General features: G+C 43.9%; 1 protein-coding gene across 9 annotated transcripts in view; it reads left to right on the top strand.

Annotated features, from left to right (window-relative positions):
* The window catches only part of map7d1b (MAP7 domain containing 1b), a 54,697-nt gene extending 30,835 nt beyond the window's left edge, over window positions 1-23,862 (top strand). Inside the window, exons 3-18 of one of the 9 annotated variants that reach the window (XM_014142617.3) lie at window positions 837-905; window positions 1,319-1,339; window positions 6,049-6,212; window positions 6,505-6,613; window positions 8,201-8,305; window positions 13,680-13,808; window positions 14,257-14,387; window positions 14,510-14,652; window positions 15,609-15,847; window positions 16,457-16,760; window positions 17,640-17,820; window positions 21,039-21,143; window positions 21,363-21,416; window positions 21,939-22,008; window positions 22,212-22,469; window positions 23,269-23,862. In XM_014142617.3, coding sequence (XP_013998092.2) covers window positions 837-905; window positions 1,319-1,339; window positions 6,049-6,212; window positions 6,505-6,613; window positions 8,201-8,305; window positions 13,680-13,808; window positions 14,257-14,387; window positions 14,510-14,652; window positions 15,609-15,847; window positions 16,457-16,760; window positions 17,640-17,820; window positions 21,039-21,143; window positions 21,363-21,416; window positions 21,939-22,008; window positions 22,212-22,469; window positions 23,269-23,279 — 2,093 coding nt within the window. In that variant the 3' untranslated portion in view covers window positions 23,280-23,862. Of the gene's footprint in view, window positions 1-836; window positions 906-1,318; window positions 1,340-6,048; window positions 6,213-6,504; window positions 6,614-8,200; window positions 8,306-13,679; window positions 13,809-14,232; window positions 14,388-14,509; window positions 14,653-15,608; window positions 15,848-16,456; window positions 16,761-17,639; window positions 17,821-21,038; window positions 21,144-21,362; window positions 21,417-21,938; window positions 22,009-22,211; window positions 22,470-23,268 lie in introns of all 9 variants that reach the window. The other 8 variants (XM_014142614.3, XM_014142615.3, XM_014142613.3 and 5 more) reach the window with 8 other exon arrangements.
* Window positions 23,863-24,934: the final 1,072 nt, after the last annotated feature.

Raw genomic sequence — 24,934 nt, 5'->3', positions numbered from 1 at the left:
TGTAGTGCACTGCTTTCCACCATGGTCAATAGGGCTCTGGTCAAAAGTAATGCAATATGTAGGCAATAGGGTGCCATTTTGAACGCACACGTAGATCTTCATCTTGAATATATGAATACACACTGTAGATCAGAATTTATACAATAATTGTATCAGCTGTTCTGTGCACTGGGACTCTGCAGTGCATTGATATTTTAGGTCAAAATAAATGTACAATGTGTATACAAAACATTAGGAACACCTGCTCTTTCCTTGAAATAGACTGACCAGGTGAATCCAGGTGAAAGCTATGATCCTTTATTGATGTCACTTGTTAAATCCACTTCAATCAGTGTAGATGAAGGGGAGGAGACATGTTAAATAATGATTTTTAAGCCTTGAGACAATTGACGTGGATTGTGTATGTGTGCCATTCAGAGGGGGAATGAGCAAGACAAAACATGTAAGTTCCTTTGAGCAGGGTATGGTAGTAGGTGCCTTTGAACAGGGTATGGTAGTAGGTGCCTTTGAACAGGGTATGGTAGTAGGTGCCTTTGAACAGGGTATGGTAGTAGGTGCCAGGCTTTTGTGTCAACTGCACCGCTGCTGGGTTTTTCATGCTCAACAGTTTCCCGTGTGTATCAAGAATGGTCCACCATCCAAAGGACATCCAGCCAACTTGACGCATCTGTAGGAAGTGTTGGAGTCAACATGTGCCAGCATCCCTGCAGAACATTTTCAACACCTTGTAGAGTCCATCCCCCGAAGAATTGAGGCTGTTCTGAGGGGGGGGGTGCAACTCAATTAGGAAGGTGTTCTTAATGTTTGGTATGCTTAGTGTCTCTTTCTCTGCCTAGATGGGTTGAGCACAGAGCAACGACAGAAGCAGGCCAAGGAGCGGAGGGAGGAGAGGGCCAAATACATTGGTAAGCCCGAAAGGAAGAGATGCTATAGAGAAATTATATCATTTTATCCTATGTGACATGTTGGGTTTGCCTGTTGTGGAGGGCAAAGAGACGTATCTAGTCTTGTCTAGATATGCGTTCCAAATGGCACCCTACTTCCTACATAGTCATATGGGCCCTGGTCAAAGGTAGTGCACTATAAAGGGAATAGGGTATCATTTGGGATGCAAGTCTACGTTTCTGACTCTAGACAGTGATACAGAATGTAGGGATTATTAACCCATTAGACACTGTAGCCTTCAATATGTTGAATTACGCAACCCTTAACTGATCTCCTGTCTTACATTTTAAATACTCTGCCATGGGTTCTGCTTTTGCATGATTGATGCTTGTTGACACTTGCTGTTGTCTTCCCTCTCATATTGCTGCTTCAGAACAGCAAACTCAGCTGCAAGGTAAGGCTATAAGAACAGCACTGGTAACATCACTTGTTAGCAGCAACAGTCATGCTATTATTCTCCACATCTCCACCTTGTGATGGTGATGCAATGTCTTTTTATTTCCCTCTGTATGCTTCTCAACAGTTCTTTCCTTTTTCTACCTCCTCCATGAATCAGTTGTGTTGTCTTCTGTTTGTTGTCCTCATTTTTCACTGGGAACCTTAGAATGTCTTGTTTTTCTCTGAAGGTCGAAACAATTAGATAGTTCAGTTATATGACCCCATCATGATGTTTTTTCTTTCAAGTTCTCATTTTGCAGATATTTTTCTTTCACCATATTTGTTCAAATCCCCCATCCATTTGTGCATGTATACTTTGCATTCATTTGATGGGGCATTAGTAATGTCTTTCCAATATAGCTTTTTCTCTACAGATGTTTTCAGGGTCTATTTTTCATGATATTGTACTCTGATCTTATTATCAACTCAGAGACATGCAGTAGACTAGTATTTTCCCCAACCCTATTCTCCCACAACATTGGCCTAAGCCCCTCTTTCTCTGCACTGAGGCCAAATCCTGAGCAACCAATCAGAGGAGGACTTGGCGGGCGTATCCCACTGAGCCGTCCCATAATCCCCCTGGGGCGCGGCGTGAAAAATGTGTAGTCATTACCGTGAACCGACCGTGACGTGCCTCTCAGACAGATTAGATGTAATTACTTATTTCATTAGTCTCATTATAATCGCCATGCCAAGGAATAGTTTCAGCAGCCAGCCAGCCAGCCAGCCAGCCAGCCAGCGGACAGAGCCTTTTATTTGACTGATAATGGCAAACCTTTGGCTGACCTCTGTCGGTCCAGATGTAAGATATGAATCTCCTATGGACCAGATATTGTAATGTTTAGATCTCACAGCATCAAGCTTTTATGGTTAGATGTTCTAAAGTTTATGGCCATATATATACTATACTGATGATGACATACAAAAAAAGCTAAATGTGATTATCTTTTGTACTTATCCCTTTAGGGTGGCAGGTAGCCTCGTGGTTAGAGCGGTGGGCCAGTAACCCAAATACCTGAGCTGACAAGGTGAAAAATTAGTCAATGTGCCCTAGTGCAAGGCCCTGAACCCTAATTTGCTCAAGGGCCACCGTACTACTATGGCTGACCCTGTAAAACAACACATTTCACCGCACATATCTGGTGTATGTGACAATAAAACATATACTTGTTTTATTTACAACATATATTAAAGCGCAGGGTTGTTATGTAAGGGACATTGTATATAAAGCCACAGTACAATGTTAATGTACATGCACTCAACGTATTTCTGGCACTCAGATACTGAAAATTGCTCTAATTAATTTTTTATCCATGATGGAGAAACGAGCTAGTATTTTCTTTGTGGGTGCAGATTAGAGCAGGGGTCCGTGGCCAGATCAGATTCTTTAATATTTTTTTATGACTATTACTAACAACAACAGATACATTTTGGCCAAGGGATTGGTGGAATACGTTTAGAGGGTGTAATACAAAATACAATGTCATATTATTAATCTACAATCTATGTTCTTAACCCTGAACAACATGGGCCTGGGAGGCTCACAGGAATATTGGTATCCACAGTACTCCAGCAATTATACCTTTTTTCCACTCAATACTTCTTGTATTCCCCTAAAACGATAGATATTTTTAAAACATAAATGCACTGTAATTTAACCTTTGAAACTGCAAAGTTCTCTCTCTTCCCCATGATAAAATGGGTAGAATTGCAGGAAATTAGTTTGAGAACTGGAACATTTTCTCTCCGATGCCAAGAGGTGGGACTTGAAAATGTTCCTTCCCAGGGCCGGAGACTTGGTTCGTCCGGCCATGCACTGCCGAAGTCATAGTAAATCTCCTAATATGCCATTTTTATCTCACTCGAGTTGTGTTCTGATTATGAGGAGGTCCCTGATTATTTTGCTATCACAAAAGGGGTCCCCGGACCGAAAATGTTTGAGAACACCTGGACTAGAGTATTCTAGCCTTTTACTTATTTATAGAGAAGGGCTAGGAAATGTTAACAGAATACAAATCAGGTCCTTAACTTAGAACATCAAACACTCATGCATTTCAGATTTTGACCAAATCCTTTTAATGTTTTAAATATTTCAGAGTGAGGATTGCATTCATTATCAAAGACATGCGTTATCAAAGACATCTCACATTCAGCACTGAGACATTATCTTGAAAAAAATAAACTTTTCAAGAGTATCCAGACCCCACCATTTTAGTGCTAAACAAAACGTGTGTAGTGGAAGTGGGCCCCAAAAAACTATGAGCCCCCCCAAAAACTCTTCAAAAGTAGCTTGCCCCCACCATGCTAAACAACATGTGTGTTGTGGAAGTGGGCCCACATGCAAGGGACTGCAGAACAGGAAATGCCACTCTGAGACACAGTACACATGTGGCGTCTACCTCAGAGGAGGCTTAATGAGCTGAGAGGACACAGCTGGTGCACAGCATGCTTGGATTTTAAACAAAGCCGAATGATTGCATTTTAATCGTGGCTGTCAGGAATGAGCCACAGAATCTGTGGCGTGGAACTCAGTATCTGCTAGAAAGCACTAGTAAAACACAGTAGGATGCTACTACTACAACTACTTGTTTACTGTTATTAGAATTATTCTAATAGGATTACAACTCTGGGAGGATGTAAACAACAATATGTCTTCATCTTCCCATTCTATTTTTCTTCCTTTTCCAATCTGGTTCCAGGAAGCCATGAGACTTTTGTGCCTCTAAAAAGCCTTTAACAGATCACCAGGCCAGAATTCCTCTCAGTGAACAAATAGCAAATGATGTACTGCTCAGTCATTCAGAGTTGTTTATGACCAGGTAGGGCAGAAAGAAATAGAAAGAGATGGAGAGATTATAACCCAGTTAGGTAATAGGCTGGTAACAGAGAACAGGTCTAAGGTATTAGCTATGTAACCCTGATGTTTCCTCTGCTCACTAGCCCCAAGTGCTTCAACAACCCTGAATGGTGCATGATCCCATCCATGACTTCTGAACTTTCTTGATTAGCTAACTGTACCGCATTTATTTATTTCTGTTTTTTTTGTTGAGTTTCCGCAATTCACCTATATAGCTGCCATGTACAGTACCCGTCAAAAGTTTGGACACACCTACTCATTCAAGGGTTTTTCTTTATTTTTACTATTTTCTACATTGTAGAATAATAGTGAAGACATCAAAACTATGAAATGTGGAATCATGTAGTAACCAAACAAGTTTTAAATTCTTAAAAGTAGCCACCCTTTGCCTTGATAACAGCTTTGCACACTCTTGGCATTCTCTCAACCAGCTTCACCTGGAACGCTTTTCCAACAGTCTTGAAGAAGTTCCCACATATGCTGAGCACTTGTTGGCTGCTTTTCCTTCACTCTGCGGTCCAACTCATCCCAAACCATCTCAATTGGGTTGAGGTCGTGTGATTGTGGAGGCCAGGTCATCTGATGCAGCACTCCATCACTCTCCTTCTTGGTGAAATAGCCATTACACAGCCTGGAGGTGTCTTAGGTCATTGTCCTGTTGAAAAACAAATGATAGTCCCACTAAGCACAAACCAGATGGGATGGCATATCGCTGCAAAATGCTGTGGTAGCCATGCTGGTTAAGAGTGCTTTGAATTCTAAATAAATCCCTGAAAGTGTCACCAGCAAAGTACCCCACACCATAACACCTCCTCCTCCATGCTTCACGGTGGAAACCACAAATGCGGAGATCATCCGTTAACCTTCTCTGCGTCTCACAAAGACACAGTGGTTGAACCAAAAATCTCTAATTTGGACTCATCAGACCAAAGGACATATTTCCACCGGTCTAATGTACATTGCTTGTGTTTCTTGGCCCAAACAAGTCTCTTATTCTTATTGGTGTCCTTTAGTAGTGGTTTATTTGCAGCAATTTGACCATGAAGGCCTGATTCACGCAGTCTCCTTTGAACAGCTGATAGTGAGATGTGTCTGTTACTTGAACTCTGTGAAGCATTTATTTGGGCTGCAATTGTTGAAGCTGGTAAATCTAATGAACTTATCCTCTGCAGCAGAGGCAACTCTGGGTCTTTCTTTCCTGTGATGGTCCATCATAGCGCTTGATGGTTTTTGCGACTGCACTTGAAGAAACTTCCGCATTAACTGATCTTCATGTCTTAAAATAATGATGGCCTGTCGTTTCTCTTTGCTTATTTGAGCTGTTCTTGCCATAATATGGACTTGGTCTTTTACCAAATAGGGCTATCTTCTGTATACCACACCTACCTTGTCACAACACAACTGATTGTCTGAAATGCATTAAGAAGGAAAGAAATTCAAGAAATGTACTTTTAACAAGGCACACCTGTTAATTGAAATGCATTCCAGGGGACTCCCTCATGAAGCTGGTTGAGAGAATGCCATGGGTGTGCAAAGCTATCATCAAGGCAAAGGGTGGCTACTTTGAAGAATCTCAAATATAAAATATACTTTGATTTGTTTAACACTTTCTTGGTTACTACATGATTCCATATGTGTTATTTCATGGTTTTGATATATTTAATATTTGTATATAATGTAGAAAATAGTAAAAATATAGAAGGTGTCCAAACTTTTGACTGGTACTGTATATTGAAATGAAACAATTAAACCATGTATACTCAAATAAAACTAAACTAAACCTGTACCCGTTGTCTCCCGTTGCATAGCGGCTAAGAAGGCCCAGTGGCTGGAGAAGGAGGAGAAGGCGAGGCGTCTGAGGGAGAGCCAGCTGGAGGAGCGCAGGAAGAGGCTGGAGGACCAGAGACTGAAGCTTGAGAAACGAAGAGCCCTCCTGGAGGAGAAACAGAGGCAGAAACTTGAGAAGAACAAGGTGGGGAGTAGAGGCCTGGAGGAGGGTCACGTTCAATATCTCTCTCTAGCTCAAGTGTTGTGTGCCGTTTTGTTATCAGCTTGGTTAGTCTAGGGTACACATACAGCCAATGATCTAAGCTTTCATTAATGATCGTTTTAGGAATAATATTAAATTCTAAGCGGTTGCTTTGGGTGGAGAGGGCACATACACGGTGGTTTGGTATTTTGTAAATATTACATATCACTGTTCTTAGCTAAGTGTAGCTTCTTGAGAGAGTCACAGTTTTTGTCTCCCAATGTCCCCACCACAGGAGCGCTACGAGGCGGCCATCAAGAAGTCAACCAAAAAGACCTGGGCTGAGATCCGTCAGCAGAGATGGTCCTGGGCCGGGGGCCTCAACCAGACCTCGCGAAGACAAAGTGAGTCGCACTGGAACCACATAGAACCTCATAGAACCGTATAGACATGAACCACCCAGAACTTCAATGAATTGCTTGTACAGAGTGCCTTCATAGTACAGGACAGAAACTTAACTTTCTAGTCTAACTGATGTTAATTATTTACAGTGTCTTAAGGTTTGGGTGTTAGGCCATCGTTAGGCACTGTAATTTGGTTGGGGTGGTAATGTTCATTAGTACCATTAGAATAGCTAGATTAGTCATTCTACAGTATAATTCATGTTTACTAACATTATTTTGCCTAACATTGGCTCACTATTTCTACTTGGCTTCGTTTATCACTGAATCACTGAGTACCATTATGATTTAGACTAGATTTGTATTGATCCTTCTTAATGTACCGTTTCTCTCACTCCAGATTCTCACTGTTCAGTAGAGTCCAGAAATAGGAGATAGAGGGGAAAAGGTGTTACGTATACGTTTCATTAGACTTGCGTGAACTGCAAGGTGTTGAGTTGATCAGAGCTGTGAGGAAGCGACTCAGTGTTCAGTGTGCCAACTCTCTCCTATGCTGCTCAGTCCAACAATGACGCACGCTTGTGAAAGGCTAGCTCTTTGATTGTGACCTTGAGGTCAAGAACCTTCTCTCCTCTCTGAAGTGTAAATGAAAATGAGTGTGTGTGGATGTGTTTTGGTTTGAGCAACAAAGACAATCTACTTTTTCACTTTTCACTTTTCCAAAGATTTGTTTCTGGGTTTTAGATGCCATTCATAAACCCAGTCATTTAACTTCCCCAATTTTACCCCAAACTTTTTCCAGTACCCTAACCCCTTCCCCAGATTAAAAGCACTCTGAATCTGTCCTGTCCGAGTGGACTGCTTAATAATGAATGAGGTGAATCAAAGAGTTAGCCCTGTCTAAATAGAGTGAATCAGGTCTGTCTGAGCCGACAGCCTAAAACGAAACAGTGAATGGTGAAGTGGTCCTACTCTCCTGTAGGTCTAGCTCTATCAGCTGCATGGTCCAGGGAGACAGACAGAGGGGTCTTGTATTGGGGTGTGGGTAACAGGTGCACTATCTCGCTTTAATAGCTGGGTGCTCTGCCATATATGACAATGACTTCAAATGAAATTCCAAGTTCAAGAACATTGAGAAACGGTGGCACTTTTTTTTTAAGGGACAAAAAAAAGTAACCTTATTTCACCTTTTTATTTTCGGCCGGGCAGGCTAACGCGTTTTGACAGTTATGCCTTCATCAGATCATCAAGAGATGTGCCAAAGCCATAGTTTTTTTTTTATATGCAGGTGTCTAGCAGATAATTACAATTGCCCACACCTGTGTGAGGATGGTAATAAAAACATTAGTGAACCAACAATTGTTACTATATACACATACAAATAAACAGATCAGCAGAATAAACTTGATAAATAGCATTTAGGTATCACAATGACATGAACTTAGGATTTCATTTGAAGAGGGGTCTTATATATCTGAGCTCAGCGATCTCGGACCCTCCTCTCCCCTACGACTCCAGCACAGCCTCGTCGGGTCCCCACCCCGCCAACCTTGTGAACAGTTGTTGTCTGTTGCGTTCTCTCCGGTGCAGGCAGATGCTCGGCCTCCACCGTCAACTTGCCGAGACAGGTGGACCCTGTCATTAACAACAGGCTGTCCAAGTCCTCTGCCACCCTCTGGAACTCCCCCAACAGAAGTAAGGACGACCGACCCGCGTCAATGTCCACCAGGCCTCTATATAAACCCCCCTCCTCTCCTCTGCCCACCCCCTCCCTCTCAGATCTCCTTACCTTACCCCAATCTGGTGTTTGGTTTTTCTTTTAACTGTTGTTGCTGGTGGCCTGCCTGCCTGCCTGCCTGTTGCTTGGTGACCGGTCATTTCCTATCCCTAAAACACTACATCACCTCCCTCACTCCCCCAGTCTCGTGTGCATCGTGGTTTTGTTGATGTTGTTGTTGATTGATTTACCTTCTCTTTGCATTTTTGATCAGCCCTGACATTTCTATTCCATATTTTGTGATAATTTTTTATAATGGTGTATATAGGTTTCTGCCACTTCGGTCCCAACACCCTCCTCTTCCACACTCTTTGGTTGTCCTCCACTCTGCTGTGGTGATATGCTGTGTTGGTGGTGGTGCGGTGTCAGGGGTGGTGGTGTGGTGTCGGTGATGGTGGTGTGGTGGTGTGGTATTGTGGTGTGATGTCAGTGATGGTGGTGTGGTGGTGTGGTATTGTGGTGTGATGTCAGTGATGGTGGTGTGGTGGTGTGGTATTGTGGTGTGATGTCAGTGATGGTGGTGTGGTGGTGTGGTATTGTGGTATGATGTCAGTGATGGTGGTGTGGTGGTGTGGTATTGTGGTGTCAGTAGTGGTGGTGTCGTCAGTAATGGTGGTGTGATGTCAGTAGTGGTTGTGTGGTGTCAGTAGTGGTGTCTTCAATGTTGGTTGTGTGGTGTTAGTAGTGTTGGTGAATGTCAGTGGTGTTGGTGTCAGTAGTGGTGGTGGTGTCAGTAGTGGTGGTGGTGTCAGTAGTGGTGTCGTCAATAGTGGTTGTGTGGTGTCAGTAGTGTTGGTGTGATGTCAGTGGTGGTGGTGTGGTGTTGGTGTCAGTAGTGGTGGTGGTGTCAGTAGTGGAGGTGGTGTCAGTAGTGGTGGTGGTGTGTCAGTGATGGTGGTGTGGTGTTAGTGATGGTGGTATGGTGTCATTCATGGTGGTGTCAGTAGTGGTGTGATGTCAGTATTGGTGGTGGTGTCAGTGGTGGTGGTGGTGGTGTGTCAGTGGTGGTGGTGTCAGTAGTGGTGGTGTGGTGTCAGTGATGGTGGTGTCAGTAGTGGTGGTGGTGTCAGTGGTGGTGGTGGTGTGTCAGTGGTGGTGGTGTCAGTAGTGGTGGTGTGGTGTCAGTGATGGTGGTGTCAGTGGTGGTGTGATGTCAGTAGTGGTGGTGTGGTGTCAGTGATGGTGGTGTCAGTAGTGGTGTGATGTCAGTAGTGGTGGTGGTGTCAGTGGTGGTGGTGGTGTGTCAGTGGTGGTGGTGTCAGTAGTGGTGGTGTGGTGTCAGTGATGGTGGTGTCAGTGGTGGTGTGATGTCAGTAGTGGTGGTGTGGTGTCAGTGAGGGTGGTGTCAGTAGTGGTGTGATGTCAGTAGTGGTGGTGGTGTCAGTCGTGGTGGTGGTGTGTCAGTGGTGGTGGTGTCAGTAGTGGTGGTGTGGTGTCAGCAATGGTGGTGTCAGTAGTGGTGGTGTGGTGTCAGTGATGGTGGTGTCAGTAGTGGTGGTGGTATCAGTAGTGGTGGTGGTGTGTCAGTGATGGTGGTGTCAGTAGTGGTGGTGGTGTCAGTGTTGGTTGTGTCAGTAGTGGTGGTGGTGTCAGTAGTGGTGTGGTGTCAGTGATGGTGGTGTCAGTGATGGTGGTGTCAGTAGTGGTGGTGGTGTGTCAGTGATGGTGGTGTGGTGTCAGTAGTGGTGTGATGTCAGTAGTGGTGGTGTGGTGTCAGTGATGGTGGTGTCAGTAGTGGTGTGATGTCAGTCGTGGTGGTGGTGTCAGTGGTGGTGGTGGTGTGTCAGTGGTGGTGGTGTCAGTAGTGGTGGTGGTGTCAGTGGTGGTGGTGTCAGTAGTGGTGTGATGTCAGTCGTGGTGGTGTCAGTGGTGGTGGTGGTGTGTCAGTGGTGGTGGTGTCAGTAGTGGTGGTGTGGTGTCAGTAGTGGTGTGGTGTCAGTGATGGTGGTGTCAGTAGTGGTGGTGTGGTGTCAGTGATGGTGGTGTCAGTAGTGGTGGTGTGGTGTCAGTGATGGTGGTGTCAGTAGTGGTGGTGGTGTCAGTAGTGGTGGTGGTGTGTCAGTGATGGTGGTGTCAGTAGTGGTGGTGGTGTCAGTAGTGGTGGTGTCAGTAGTGGTGGTGGTGTCAGTAGTGGTGTGGTGTCAGTGATGGTGGTGTCAGTAGTGGTGGTGGTGTGTCAGTGATGGTGGTGTGGTGTCAGTAGTGGTGGTGTGGTGTCAGTGATGTTGGTGTCAGTAGTGGTGGTGTGGTGTCAGTGATGGTGGTGTCAGTAGTGGTGGTGGTGTGGTGTCAGTAGTGGTGGTGATGTGGTACAAATGTACAAGTGCATAGTCAGATAGTCATGGCTGAACTCTTTATTGACTAATTACATTATGTGGATAGGAGATCTCAGATAGAGGTCATGTTTAAAAGCTGCTACAATATTAATATTCAGCTTTATTGTCATCCACTCTTTTAGATGTCGTCATGTCTCTCATAACTGACTTTTATTGATCTCCAATACGACACCGCTGTAATGGTTGTTCAAATGCAATATTCAGACGTCAATAGTAAATTCTTGCATGAGGAACACAGAATGTCCTCCCTCAGCAGACTTATATTTTCCAGAAGCTTCCATATAAAATCCAGTCAATTTAGCAGCTACAAATGTTCTGGCTTAAGGATATACAGTAAGTATGCCTATAACAGACAGATGCGTTTATAGACCCAGGATCCCAACTACCAGGTGTACATTTTATCAAACAGCAGCCAAGCAAACGTCTTGCCGCATTGAAGGAGAAAAAAAATTCATCCTGACTGTTGCTTAGCAACAAGGCCAGGGCCTAGTTGGGTTATCAACCATAAAATACTTTGTGAAAATTTTCTGTCCAAAAATATAACCAAGGTAACCCCAGGTCCATTAGATAATATGAACCAATCAATTATATTAGCAACTTAGTATATCTGTCTATGCTTTTCAGGATTTTCCATTCACTGACAGGTGACATCCTAAATGTGCTTTACATGCATCTACAGAAATTACACATCACGCTTATCATCAGCTTCTACGTGTTGCTGTTGTGAGTTTACCTTACATGGGTGAATGTGTGTGTGACTATATGTATGTACATATGTAAGTATGTGATTAGTTAAAGCATGCAGAGAGAGCTGAGTGATCTACACAAGCATAGCTGACTTGACCTAAGGAGCCATATCAAGGTTGCATCCCAAATGGCACCCTATGGGCCCTGGTCAAAAGTAGTGCACATGCTGTATCACAACCGGCCGTGATTGGGAGTCCCATAGGGTGGCGCACAATTGGCCCAGCGTTGTCTGGGTTTAGCCGGTGTAGGCAGTCATTGTAAATAAGAATTTGTTCTTAACTGACTTACCTAATTAAATAAAGGTTCAATAAAAAAAATACAAATAGGGGATAGGGTGCCATTTGGGATGCTCATTAGCATAGCCGACTTAATCTCAAGACTCGGGGCCACACAATAAACCAGTAGGCGGCAGGTAACGTAGCGGTTAGGAGTGTTGGGCCAATAACTGAAAGGTTGCTGGTTCGAATCCCTGAGCCGACTAGGGGAAAAATCTGTCGATGTGCCCTTTAGCAAGTCACTTAACCCTAATTGCTCCTGTAAGTCGTTTTGGATAAGATTGTCTGCTAAAATGTCCAGCAGTGAAGCAATGTACAGGAAGTCTCTTAACACAATGGTATTTAGGCCTTTACCGTTTTGGTCATCTCATGATGACCAAAACATTCCATCTCATGACATTCCACTGTCAAATTGTCCTTGTGATGGAGTTGAACTTGAGAAGCCCATGTAAATGTTCTATTGTGGGATACTATGAATGGCCCATTGAAGATGCTGAAACTCTGTAGTCAGATAATTGCCAATTACTTAGAAAGAAGTTTACGAGACACCAGTAGACTCAGGGGGAGGGTCAGACTCGTTACCCCAGTTTGAGAGGAACGGGAGGTACTGTATTATGTATGTTACAGTATTACGCAACGCTGCATTGCACAGTGTCCCTATTTCAACTCATCTTCAAAAGGTTTTTGTCATTTCTCCTCCAAATTCTCCTCCACACAGAACTCTCAAAGAGGCCTCTAACAAATCCACCAGTCTGGTTCTTTCACTACAACGGCAGTTCTGTGTTTGTTTGTCTTATATGCTGTGTTTGAAATGTTCTTCATTTCTGATATTGGTGTAGTTTTAGGGACAAATGATTTCAGGCTCTCACAACGTTCAAAACACATTTGCTCTGACATTACATTTGTTCCAGTTATGATTGTTCTTGAGAGTGTTTGTCAGAATTCTGCATCCCAAATGCCACCCTATTCCCCATGTAGTGCACCATTTTTGTCCAGAGTCCTATGGGCCCTGGTCAAAACAAATGCACTATATAGGAAATTGGGTGCCAACCAATGTCTGTGTAGCAGCCCATCACAATGCATCAAACACATCCTCCTTTTGTTGAACTTCATATGGATCAGTCTTCATCTTATGACACTAATGTAACACTTAACATCATATGACAGACATATGATACTGACCTAATGACATCATAAGAGTGAGCCTTACTCGTAGCATCCTGGTATTGTAGGCTATAATTAAGCAATAAGGCCCGTGGGGGTGTGGTATATACCACGGCTAAGGGCTGTTCTTAGACACGACGCAAAGCCGTGGTATATTGGCCATATATCACAAACCCCCGAGGTGCCTTATTGCTATTATAAACTGGTTACCAACGTAATTAGAGCAGTAAAAATACATGTTTTGCCCTACCCGTGGTATACGGTCTGATATACCATGGCTGTCAGCCAATCAGCATTCAGGTCTCGAACCACCCAGTTTATAATGCTGAATTGATCAGAAACTTTAACCTGCCTTTGCATGGCCTACTAGATAGCCATGGCTTTTAAGTGGTGTGTTTTGTAATGGTAAGTAATCTAGAAAGAAGTAACAGTTTGTTAATATGTGTGATTGGTAAAGTTGTATTAATGACATGTAACTGTAGGTGAAACACCTCCAGATTTCTCCACATCATAATGTACAACTGGAGAGAAGTCTGTGACTGTCTCTGTGTGGTCAGAGTGAGGTTGGTGCAGTTAGAGAGAGTGTGGTCAGACAGAGGCCTGTTTGTGTTGGGGGATGAAAAGCTGTGCTGCAGTGTCGTCAGTGAGTGACTGGGGAACGGTGGCTGAACCTGGTGGTGGTGCAGTGTCTGGTTCAGGGGAGTCTGCAGTGTGTGTGTGGGGGGGGGGGGGGCACCCAGGTACTAACAGCACCCTCTTGTGTCTCCCAGCTCGCAGTCTGCGTCTGAGCCCGTGGGAGAGCCGCATCGTGGAGAGGCTCATGACTCCCACCCTGTCCTTTTTGGCCCGCAGCCGCAGCGCTGTGACCCTGCTCAACCCCAGCGACTCCCGGGACCTCCGTGAGTCACCCCTCTCTAGGACCCTGTACTCTACTTTCATTATAGAACTTAACATTACAGGAAATGTACCTTCTCTCCTTTTGTTTGTTGCTAACTTACAATTACAGGGTTGAAGCTTTGGTATTCTAGTGTTTTCCTTCTCTTTCAGAGAAAAACATTCAGCATGTATGATATGCACCATACTCCCACTAGTTACAGTATCATGATTTCATGCCTTATTTCAGCCATAGGAAGTAAACTCACCTCAGCCACAAATCCTGCAGAACCTAATATTGCCAGACAGCCACCCTGAATGGTTGTATCAGCCACCATTACGTTCTCAGTAGCTGGCCTAAGTGGCCTATCATTATCATGACTGTAATAGGAGTCTTGACTTGACCTAGTCCATCCAGCCTGTTTCTCTTCATCTCTGTGTTGTACTCAGACTCTCACCACTGCTCCCGTTCAGCCTCAGCCAGCCCCCTGGACGCCTGCTCCCACCACCACCCTCACCGGAAGACCTCCGAGCGCTGGAGGGGAGGAGTGTCCGCCAGCACGCCTGACATCACACAGCGCCAACGCCGACGGAGCTCAACGCCGGTTAGCTTACATCCTCACACACTCACACTGATGTGTAGTTACATGTATTTTACCCTCCTCTGGTCTCCCAACACCATGTCATTAGCACTAACTGGTCACCCCTTTCTCTCTGTTTCTCAAAGTTGGATAAGAAAAAGAAAGAGAAGAAAGACAAGGAGAGGGAGAACGAAAAAGAGAAGAATGCTCTTTCCAAAGAGATCGTGCTGAAGAAGAAGAAGACCTCAACAACGACCCCGACCACCACCAGATCCAGGCCGGCGTCAAGGTGTTGTTAGATACAGATCAGACCCAGATCAGAGCCCAGAATCTGTCTTAGACTTAACAGCACAACTACTCTAAACTGTCCTATACCACATGTCCCTATAGTAGAATACTCTGTCTTCTTTATACTGTCAGCCTTTCAAGTTAGAAATCCTATTTGTTTGTTAAAAAAGCTATTGATCTACAGTTTATATATACTAACTGTTTTATTTTCCTCTCTGCTACATTATCTTTCTCTATAATCATTGACCAAGACAAAACAGCCATCTTGTATTTGACCTTTATGTATTAGATCCTAATAGAGTGTTTGTGAAGAGAGATCCGCATTGGGTTAGATTAGTGCTTAGCAGAGGGATCGAGGTTCAGCCCCGGGCCAGGCTAAATGGTCTGTCTCACTGACAGATGGTCCAGACTGTTTTAACTGGGCCCAAAGAGCCGCTGGACACCATTCAGCTGAGGGCTCTGTCTGCCAAGACCAGAAGCAGGAGGGAGGCAGCAGCACTCAGACAGAATGGGGTTTCCCTGAGTGATGCTGGTGCTGCTCAGTGCTGGGAAACCGAGAAGAACCATGGGTTGCGTCCCAAGTGGCACCCTATTCTCTATATAGTGCACTACCTTTGTCCACAGCCCTTGTAGTGCCCTACATAGGGAATAGGGTGCTATTTGGGAATCAGCAATGGTCTCATCTCACGTCTGACTACAACAGGGCCATGGGACCATGGCAGCGTTATTGAGCGTTGAACGTTTACATAGATTCAGTCATTCTCAATAATACTTTTTCTGACCTAGTTCTAGACCACAGAGTTGATGAGTGATGTTGAAATATTAAATAAAATAACCTGCAACCTGTCTGAAAGGAAAACTACAGATATTATGATTTCTACTGCTGTTTTTATTTACACTCCCCTATCTTTTCCATTCCTTTTTCCATCTTTGCCTCTCCTTTCTCCCTTCCTGCAGCAGTACCCCCAAACTGAAAAACAGACCTCCGTCGCCTGCGGCGCCCAAAAGCAGACCGTTGTCCCCCTGCCCTCCAATGGCCCCCAAGAACCACTCCACAGACAAGAAGACCCCCTCGGGCACCAAAACCCGCCCCAAACGAGCCCAGACACCTGCCAGGGTACAGCCCCAGCCGGTCGCCGCTGTCGCCGTGGAAACAAACAGCGAGCCCCATCAGCCTGACACTCCTGAGACAAAGAGTAAGTGTGTTCACCATGGTTACTGTATCCAAGCGCCAGGGTGTCTTAAATGTTTTGGCCTACAGCCACACCAGTAGTGTTACTGGAGCACACACGTTGAGTGCAGTGGAGTGCAGTGGAGGCTGCTGAGGGAAGGACTGCTCATAATAATGACTGGAACGGCGCAAATGGAATGGCATCAAACACCTGGAAACCATGTTTGATACCATTCCACTTATTCTGTTCGTCATTACCACGAGCCCGTTCTCCACAATTAAGGTGCCACCAACCTCCTGTGGTTGAGTGTGGCCTTCAGCACAAGCACAGACTGTATATTCTGACATTCCATGACCTATTTGTTTCTCTGGAGTTCATGTATCTTTTATTATCCAGAGTTACTCTACCGTAAAGGCCATACATTATTACTGCGGTCCCACTGTCCAAGATCAGGTGGGTCTCATGTTTCTCTTCAGCTGATACTTTCTTCTCTGCCTGGAGAAAACACACAGATTGTTTAGACTTTATGATGTTTGCTTCAGATGAGCCCTGAAGCATTTTCCAGGGGTCATGGTCTATCATGTGTCTTCTGATCTGAAACAGAGGCCTCTCCTGTCCCTCTTGCTCTTACAGGCACCAGTAACGTTCCTGCCATTATGGTGTCTTCGGCGCCGGTGACACCCCCTTCTCTGAGTGCACCAGTCACAGTGGTCACCCCCACTCCTGCCTCAACCCTTGAGCTGGCTACCCCAACTGCCCCAATTACCCTGGCTGCCTCAGCTTCCCCGGCTACATCATCTACTCCAGCTTCCAGGCCCTCAGCCGGCACCAACGACCCAGAGGAAGCAGCACGAGTGCTGGCTGAGAAACGCAGACAGGCCAGAGAGCAACGGGAGAGAGAGGAGCAGGAGCGCCTTGAGCAGGAGCAGAGGTTAAGGTCAGTCTAAAACTGTCTGGAGTTGATTAAACATGTCATTGTGTTAATATTATAGCACTGTTTAATGATTAAGTATTATAGACTGGAGTGTATTTATGTCTGTCTACAGACGTGAAGGGTTTACTGAATGTACAAGACAAGTTTTTTATTTTACCTTTATTTAACCAGGTAAGCTAGTTGAGAACAAGTTCTGTGACCTGGCCAAGATAAAGCAAAGCAGTGCGACACAAACAATAATACAGAGTTACACATAGAATAAACAAGCGTACAGTCAATAACACAATAGAAAAAAAAGAAAGTCTATATACAGTGTGTGCAAATGGCGTGAGGAGGTAAGGCAATAAGTAGGTCATAGTAGCGAAGTAATTACAGTTTAGCAAATTAACACGAGTGATTGATGAGCAGATGATGATGTGCAATAGAAATACTGGTGTGCAAAAGAGCAGAAAAGTTAATAAAAACAAATGGGGATGAGGTAGGTAGATTGGGTGGGCTGTTTACAGACGGGCTATTTACAGCTGCAGCGATCGGTTAGCTGCTCAGATAGCTGATGTTTAAAGTTAGTGAGGGAAATATAAGTCTCCAGCTTCAGCGATTTTTGCAATTCGTTCCAGTCATTGCCAGCAGAGAACTGGAAGGAAAGGCGGCCAAAGGAGGTGTTGGCTTTGGGGATGACCAGTGAGATATACCTGCTGGAGCGCGTGCTACGGGTGGGTGTTGTTATCGTGACCAGTGAGCTGAGATTGGGTCTGTGGGTCTGGCGACGAATATAAGTGTGTAGCATTGGCATGAACCATTGTGTCTGTTGAAATGAGAATACTGTCCAGTATGAGCGTATCTTAGCATGTGCAGACCTAACGGAGCGTGCTCCCCATGCAGGATTGCTCGTGAAGAGGGCATGGTTCGGGAGGCGGAGGAGAGGAGGCGCAGGGAGGAGGAGGCGCACCTCATGGCAGAGGACCAGCGTCTGAGAGACGAGGCGCAGCGTCTGGAGGAGGAGGAGGAGGTGCGGGAGAGAGCCAGGGCTGAACAGGAGCAGAATGAACGCCTGCAGAAACAGGTGAGAGCAGCATTATGGGTAACGGAGTCTTGACATAGAAGATATGACACAGGCAGCCTTCAAAGTTGGTTTCTGCATAGTCCACATCTTATCAGGCCAGCCACCTGATAACCACAAATAAAAGGATTCTCAACATATTAAAATACAATTTCCAACTCTGAAACCTATCCTCTGAAGCCCTATCATCTAAGCACGTCTAGGTATGGGAGGGAATGTGTGTTACTGTGAGGTGTATCATCAGCATGTAACAGCCTCCATGCCCAGTCTAGGCAGATGCCAGCTGTTGACCTTCATAATAGTGTTGGCCCAGCATTTAGTGGAGCTGAGAGGGCCGTTGTGACTGTGAGATAGTGACAGTTCTGTCCTCCCTCTGTCTGCGCACTGCAGTGAGCTGACAGGGGATAGGGAGCGACAGTGTACCCACAACCCATGCATGTAGCATTCACACACACTTGAGTCCCTTCTCCCCCTAGGGAAGCCCAGTTCAATGTGCCATTTGTCTAACACTGCCAGCGATCTTCCATGCAGTGTGTCAAGATAGTCAGGCATCAGAGAGTAGAGAAAGCTCTCTCATGAACCATGACTAAGCAAGTTTTATATTCCAGGCAACTTTGAACATTAAAATGCCATAGAAAACATACAGTTGAAGTCAGAAGTTTACATACACCTTAGCCAAATACATTTAAACTCAGTTTTTCACAATTCCTGACATTTAATCCTTGTAAAAATTCCCTGTCTTAGGTCAGTTAGGATCACCACTTTATTTTAAGAATGTGAAATGTCAGAATAATAGTAGAGAAAATGATTTCAGTTTTTATTTCTTTCATCACATTCCCAGTGGGTCAGAAGTTTACATACACTCAATTAGTATTTGGTAGCATTGCCTTTAAATTGTTTAACTTGGGTTAAACATTTCAGGTAGCCTTCCACAAGCTTCCCACAATAAGGTGGGTGCATTTTGGCCCATTCCTCCTGACAGAGCTGGTGTAACTGAGTCAGGTTTGTAGGCCTCCTTGCTTGCACACGCTTTTTCAGTTCTACCCAGACATTTTCTATAGGATTGAGGTCAGGGCTTTGTGATGGCAACTCCAATACCTTGACTTTGTTGTCCTTAAGCCATTTTGCCACAACCTTGGAAGTATACTTGGGTTCATTGTCCATTTGGAAGACCCATTTGTGACCAAGCTTTAACTTCCTGACTGATGTCTTGAGATGTTTCAATATATCCACATAATTTTCCACCCTCATGATGCCATCTAGTTTGTGAAGTGCACCAGTCCCTCCTGCAGAAAATCACCCCCACAACATGATGCTGCCACCCCCGTTATTCATGGTTGGGATGGTGTTCTTCGGCTTGCAAGCCGAAGAACGCTTGCAAGCCTTTTTTCCTCCAAACATAACGATGGTCATTATGGCCAAACAGTTCTATTTTTGTTTCATCAGACCAGAGGATATTTCTCCAAAAAGTACAATCTTTGTCCCCATGTGCAGTTGCAAACCGTAGTCTGGATTTTTTTTATGGCAGTTCTGGAGCAGTGGCTTCTTCCTTGCTGAGCGGCCTTTCAGGTTATGTCAATATAGGACTTGTTTTACTGTGGATATAGAGACTTTTGTACCCGTTTCCTCCAGCATCTTCACAAGGTCCTTTGCTGTTGTTCTGGGATTGATTTTCACTTTTCGTACCAAAGTACGTTCATTTCTAGGAGACAGAACGTCTCTCCTTCCTGAGCGGTATGACGGCTGCGTGGTCCCATGGTGTTTATACTTGCGTACTATTGTTTGTACAGATGAACGTGGTACCTTCAGGCGTTTGGAAATTGCTCCCAAGGATGAACCAGACATGTGAAGGTCTACAATTTTTCTCTGAGATCTTGGCTGATTTGTTTTGATTTTCCCATGATGTCAAGCAAAGAGGCACTGAGTTTGAAGGTAGGCCTTGAAATATATCCACAGGTAAACCTCCGATTGACTCAAAAGATGTCAATTAGCCTCCCAGAAGCTTCTAAAGCCATGACATCCTTTTCTGGAATTTTCCAAGCTGTTTAAAAAGGCACAGTCAACTTACTGTATAAACTTCTGACCCACTGGAATTGTGATACAGTGAATTATAAGTGAAATAATCTGTCTGCAGACAATTGTTGGAAAAATTACTTGTGTCATGCACAAAGTAGATGTCCTAACCGACTTGCCAAAACTATAGTTTGTTAACAATACATTTGTGGAGTGGTTGAAAAACAAGTTAATGACCCCAACCTAAGTGCATGTAAACTTCCGACTTCAACTGTAGCCTAACCAAAGTTTTTTGCACTATTTGTGAAGCATAACATGTTATTGATGTTGTCATTTACTTCCTTGCTGCCTGCGGTATATCCGACCAAGCTTTAACTGGTAGCCTAGTGGTTAGAGCGTCGGACTTGTATCCCCGAGCTGACAATGTAAAAATATGTTGTTCTGTCCCTGAACAAGGCAGTTAACCCACTCTTCCTAGGCCGTCATTGAAAATAAGAATTTGTCCTTAACTCACTTGCTTAGTTAAATAAGAGGTAAAATAATAAAAATAAATGCATTTTTAAAAAAAATCCCCTTGGTTGGTCTAATTAATGACAGATGTGATTCTGACATATCATAGCTTGGTTTCATCCCTCCATTCACAAAATCTGTTTATTACTGATTACTCAGTAATAAAGGGGCGGCAGGTAGCCTAGTAGCTAGAGCGTTGGGCCAGTAAGCAAAAGGTTGCTAGATCAAATCCCCGAGCTGACAAGGTAAAAATCTGTTGTTCTGCTCCTGAACAAGGCAGTAAACCCACTGTTCCTAGGCTGTCATTGTAAATAAGGATTTGTTCTTAACTGACTTGCCTAGTTAAATAAATGTTTAAAAAAATCGAACTACCCAGTGAGCCATGTAAGGGAATTATTATTTGAGACATCAAGCCCTGCCCTACAGTGCCTGCTGCAGTGTAGACTTATACTGCCACCTAGAGGTTAGGAAATTGATTTATTAATCTGCTATTGTATTTATCATTTTGCCAATTGGAACAAATTACCTTCAAAGAATGTATCCTAATTCTGTTTTTCGTTAATCAAGATTGACATGGTTCCATTTCTTTGTCAAGTAATTTCCTTGTTATCATAATAACAGCACATATAGTAGGTCTATTCAATCATACTATTGATAATCTATTGATCATGTTGTTTTCCTCTGTCTGTCTGTGTCAGAGGGAAGAGGCTGATGCCAGAGCTCGTGAGGAGGCGGAGCGTCAGCGCTTGGAGAGAGAGAAGCACTTCCAGAAGGAGGAACAGGCGCGCCTGGAGAGAAAGAAGGTAGAGAAGGATGGAGGGATGAGAGAGAGGGATGGAGGGGGAAGCAAAGTGGAGAAGTCAAACATGTCTGTAGTTTTTACAGTGTGTATCAAAATACCTATCATGTATCCTTACAAGGAAAATATCTTGGCCTATACAAAATCTGTTGAAATACAATACATTAGTTGTAAAAAATGAAATGATGATGACTTAATCTGCCTCTGCGGTTGAATTTCACAGCGCCTTGAGGAGATCATGAAGAGGACACGTAAGAGTAGTGATGCTGGAGAAAAGGTGAGTCGTGATGCTGGAGAAAAGGTGAGCCGTGATGCTGGAGGAAAAGGTGAGCCGTGATGCAGGAGAAAAAGGTGAGTCGTGATGCTGGAGGAAAAGGTGAGTCGTGATGCTGGAGAAAAAGGTGAGTCGTGATGCTGGAAAAAAGGTGGGTCGTGATGCTGGAAAAAAGGTGAGTCGTGATGCTGGAAAAAAGGTGAGTCGTGCTTCTGGAGAAAAGGTGAGTACTGTAAGGCCTATGCTTCATATTAAAACCCTTATAATAATAATAATAATAAATTATATTTATAGAGTGCTTTATAGACTTTAATACATTTACATTTTAGTCATTTTGCAGACGCTCTTAACCAGAGCCACTTACAGTAGTGAGTGTATACATTTTCTTATTTTCGTATAGACCTACCCCCCTGCTTTGTTTGATTGCATTTATAGAGTGCTCTTCCAGATGCTCAAAGCACCACCAATGTGTAGCACCCTTGGTTGATGCATGGCAACCATTTGTGCCATTTTATGTTCTTCTAGCCTACACTGCCAAAGGATTCCAATTCCCCAGCACAGGCCAATGGCAAGGACACTACGGACAGAAGTAAAGGTAAGTTGGCTGCGATGATCAATGTCACTTTGTTCTCCCTCCATCCTTGAAAACCCAGCCTGTTAAAGGCTATGTACAGTATTTGTTTAAGAGTAAATTATATCCATTACATTTGTAGTGTCACTCTGCAACATGTGAAAAAAAAGAAGCCAGTCAACAATGGAAAACGGTCCTTGACTAACTTGTAACTTTTTTTTCTGCAGCTCCTGAGAGCCAGCAGAGTGCAGCAGAGTCTGCCCCTGTGATGAACGGTGTCCAGCCAGCCAAGCACCAGAACGGTCTCTCAGCCAATGGCGAGGCTGCTGACTTTGAGCAGATCATTCAGATGCCCAATCACAGCGGGAGCAGCAACGGTGGGCCGGGGCAACTGGGGAGTGACATAGTCAGTGACCCAATCCTGGAGCCCTTCCTCATGAAAACAGGTCCAATGAAGCCTCAGCATGCTGCAGGTAGCTATGCAGGTCAGGATTAATTCCTACATACATGCCTTATGATCAAAATGCTTATTTCAACACTACAAATAAAGTGTTTTATCACTGTAAGCAATCCATTGCTCTATAACGAAAATACCAGCATGTGTATAGCTCAGCACAGTTCTAGCTGCAATTAGCTAGAACATAAAGGCAACCTTAAAGGCAGACCTCGACGCCCCCCCCCCCCGTTTCTAGCACTGACTCTACTACATTGAGGAAAAATGTACTTTATATGCCTGTGATATGTGGTTGTCCCACCTAGCTATCTTAAGATGAATGCACTAACTAAGTTGCTCTGGATAAGTGTCTGCTAAATGACTACAATGTAGGTCTAATTATGCTGTAATTAGCTAGAACTTAAAAGGCAGCCTGAAAGGCAGGCTAATTACAGCATAATTAGACTAGAACTATTACTACAATATGCAGAGAGGGGGCTCCAAACCTCTCCCACTATCCCCAAGCCTGGGTCTCAGCCTCAGGGAGCTTGGGCAACATGCCCTATGTGGGATAGGGTCCCAGTCATGTTTGGGAAGGCCCCTTGGGTTTGCAAGCGAGTCCCCATTCATCATGCCAAGAACCCACAGCCGGTCTAGAAGACAGCCTAAACCAAGCAAAGCAAACAAAGAAAGAAAGCAATAGGAATGGGACCAATTACATCTTATATTATGTCCTCAAGGATTCATACACAGTAGGCCATTATGTACTGTAGAATATAGCTCATATTCCCAATTGAAGCACAAATGAATGATTCACTCTCTCTCTCTCCCTCCCTTTTGTCTCCCTCCAGAAGTCCTCTGAGACACCAGGCCTTACGCCACCGGTCGATCCAATCCATTTGTGCCACATGACAACAGCTTAGAAATAAAAAGTGTGCCAAACAAAAAAAACAACTATGGACTGCTTTTAAATCACTAAAAACATATATCTAATGCCGCAGAGGTCGAGAAGGAGGAAGAAAACTCTGCGAAGAAAAACTTGTTGAAAAATGAACAACAAAAAAAGCAAAAAATGATGTCTGTCTTCTTCACGGTGTGTTATAGTGCAACATGTGTTGAGTTTTATTGAAAATGTCACATGCAGAGGTTATGGTGCACCTTAAAATGACTGACAGTGTAATATTAGGAATTGTAGAGAATTATAAGACCTGGAAATATACAATATTTGACTATGGTTGTAATTATTATTATTATTATCATCATCGTTGTTATTCTATTGCTATTGTTATCTTAAATTGAACAAAGTGTGTGTTGATTCTTTTTGTCTTGAATAATTGAGTTATTGAACTAGGGGAGGGAGCAGAGCAGTGTGTAAATGTATATGAGCCTGGCTGCCTAGGCCTCCTGCCATGGGGGAGCTGTGGGATAAAGCTTCATGAAATGGAGAGTGCCTGTCTTTCTTTCTGTCTGTCTGTCTGTGTGTGTGTGCGCCTGTGTGTGTTACTCTCGTCTATTGTTTAAGTATGGTATGATACAGACTAAGTAGTACATTTCTGTTGGCTCAATGTCTGATAAGTGAAACATGAATGTATGGGACGTGAGTCTTACATTTGCCAGGAGTTTGATCAGCGGTTGTTAAATATAATCTGTTACGGTTGGTTTCTTCAGTGTTTTTCCATGTCGCACTTGAATCACATGAATACAGAGAGGAGAATCAGGACACAGTACAGTATCTGTCTGCTGTTCCATGTCACTGCTGGTTCTATAAGGTTCTATCAGGACACAGTACAGTATCTGTCTGCTGTTCCATGTCGCTGCTGGTTCTATAAGGTTCTATCAGGACACAGTACAGTATCTGTCTGCTGTTCCATGTCGCTGCTGGTTCTATCTTAAAAAGATGATTCTGAGATCATTTTCTTTCAAATTCCGAACCATCGTTGGTTTGAATGGTGTCAGCAATTTTTATCTAGTATTCTTTTGAACTTAACAACATTAATTTTGGTATTTAGAGTACTATATAGGTAGAGAACATTGAACAGAACAAGGCTACATCAATAACTACGTTTTGACAAAAATGCAGATAGAACCTCAGTCCCAAACTCTCCAAATGTTAAAGTGGTGAATGAGAGGAGGGAGATGGAGGAAGGTTAAGAGACTCTCTGTCCCTTGATCTGGCAGAGAGACAGAGCGAGAGATGGATTTTGTCAGATCAAGGGACCAAGAGTGAAAAATGGAGGGATGGAAGGAGAGAGATGGATAGATCTGTTAAGTGCAGCATTACAGCTGCTCTCTCTGATCACAACACACTTCACTAGAAATCACTGGGGTAGGATTGCCAGCCTGTTTACCCAGAGTAGCAGCTGGTGATGCAAATCATTGTGTCAGGTTCAAACCTCCATTACAGACAATAATTACTTATTATTTTCTCAAGAGAGAAACACACCAGTGCTTCAGTGGACAATGGTAATTGTGAGTAGGTTCGTTGGTTATTAGTTTGATAGGATAAGTCATTATCTT

The sequence above is a fragment of the Salmo salar genome, chromosome 14 (assembly GCF_965601325.2).
Source record: "Salmo salar chromosome 14, fSalSal1, whole genome shotgun sequence".
Lineage (NCBI taxonomy): Eukaryota > Metazoa > Chordata > Actinopteri > Salmoniformes > Salmonidae > Salmo > Salmo salar.
The sequence above is the reverse complement of the archived record's forward strand: the minus strand, read 5'-3'. Positions and strand labels throughout refer to the sequence as shown.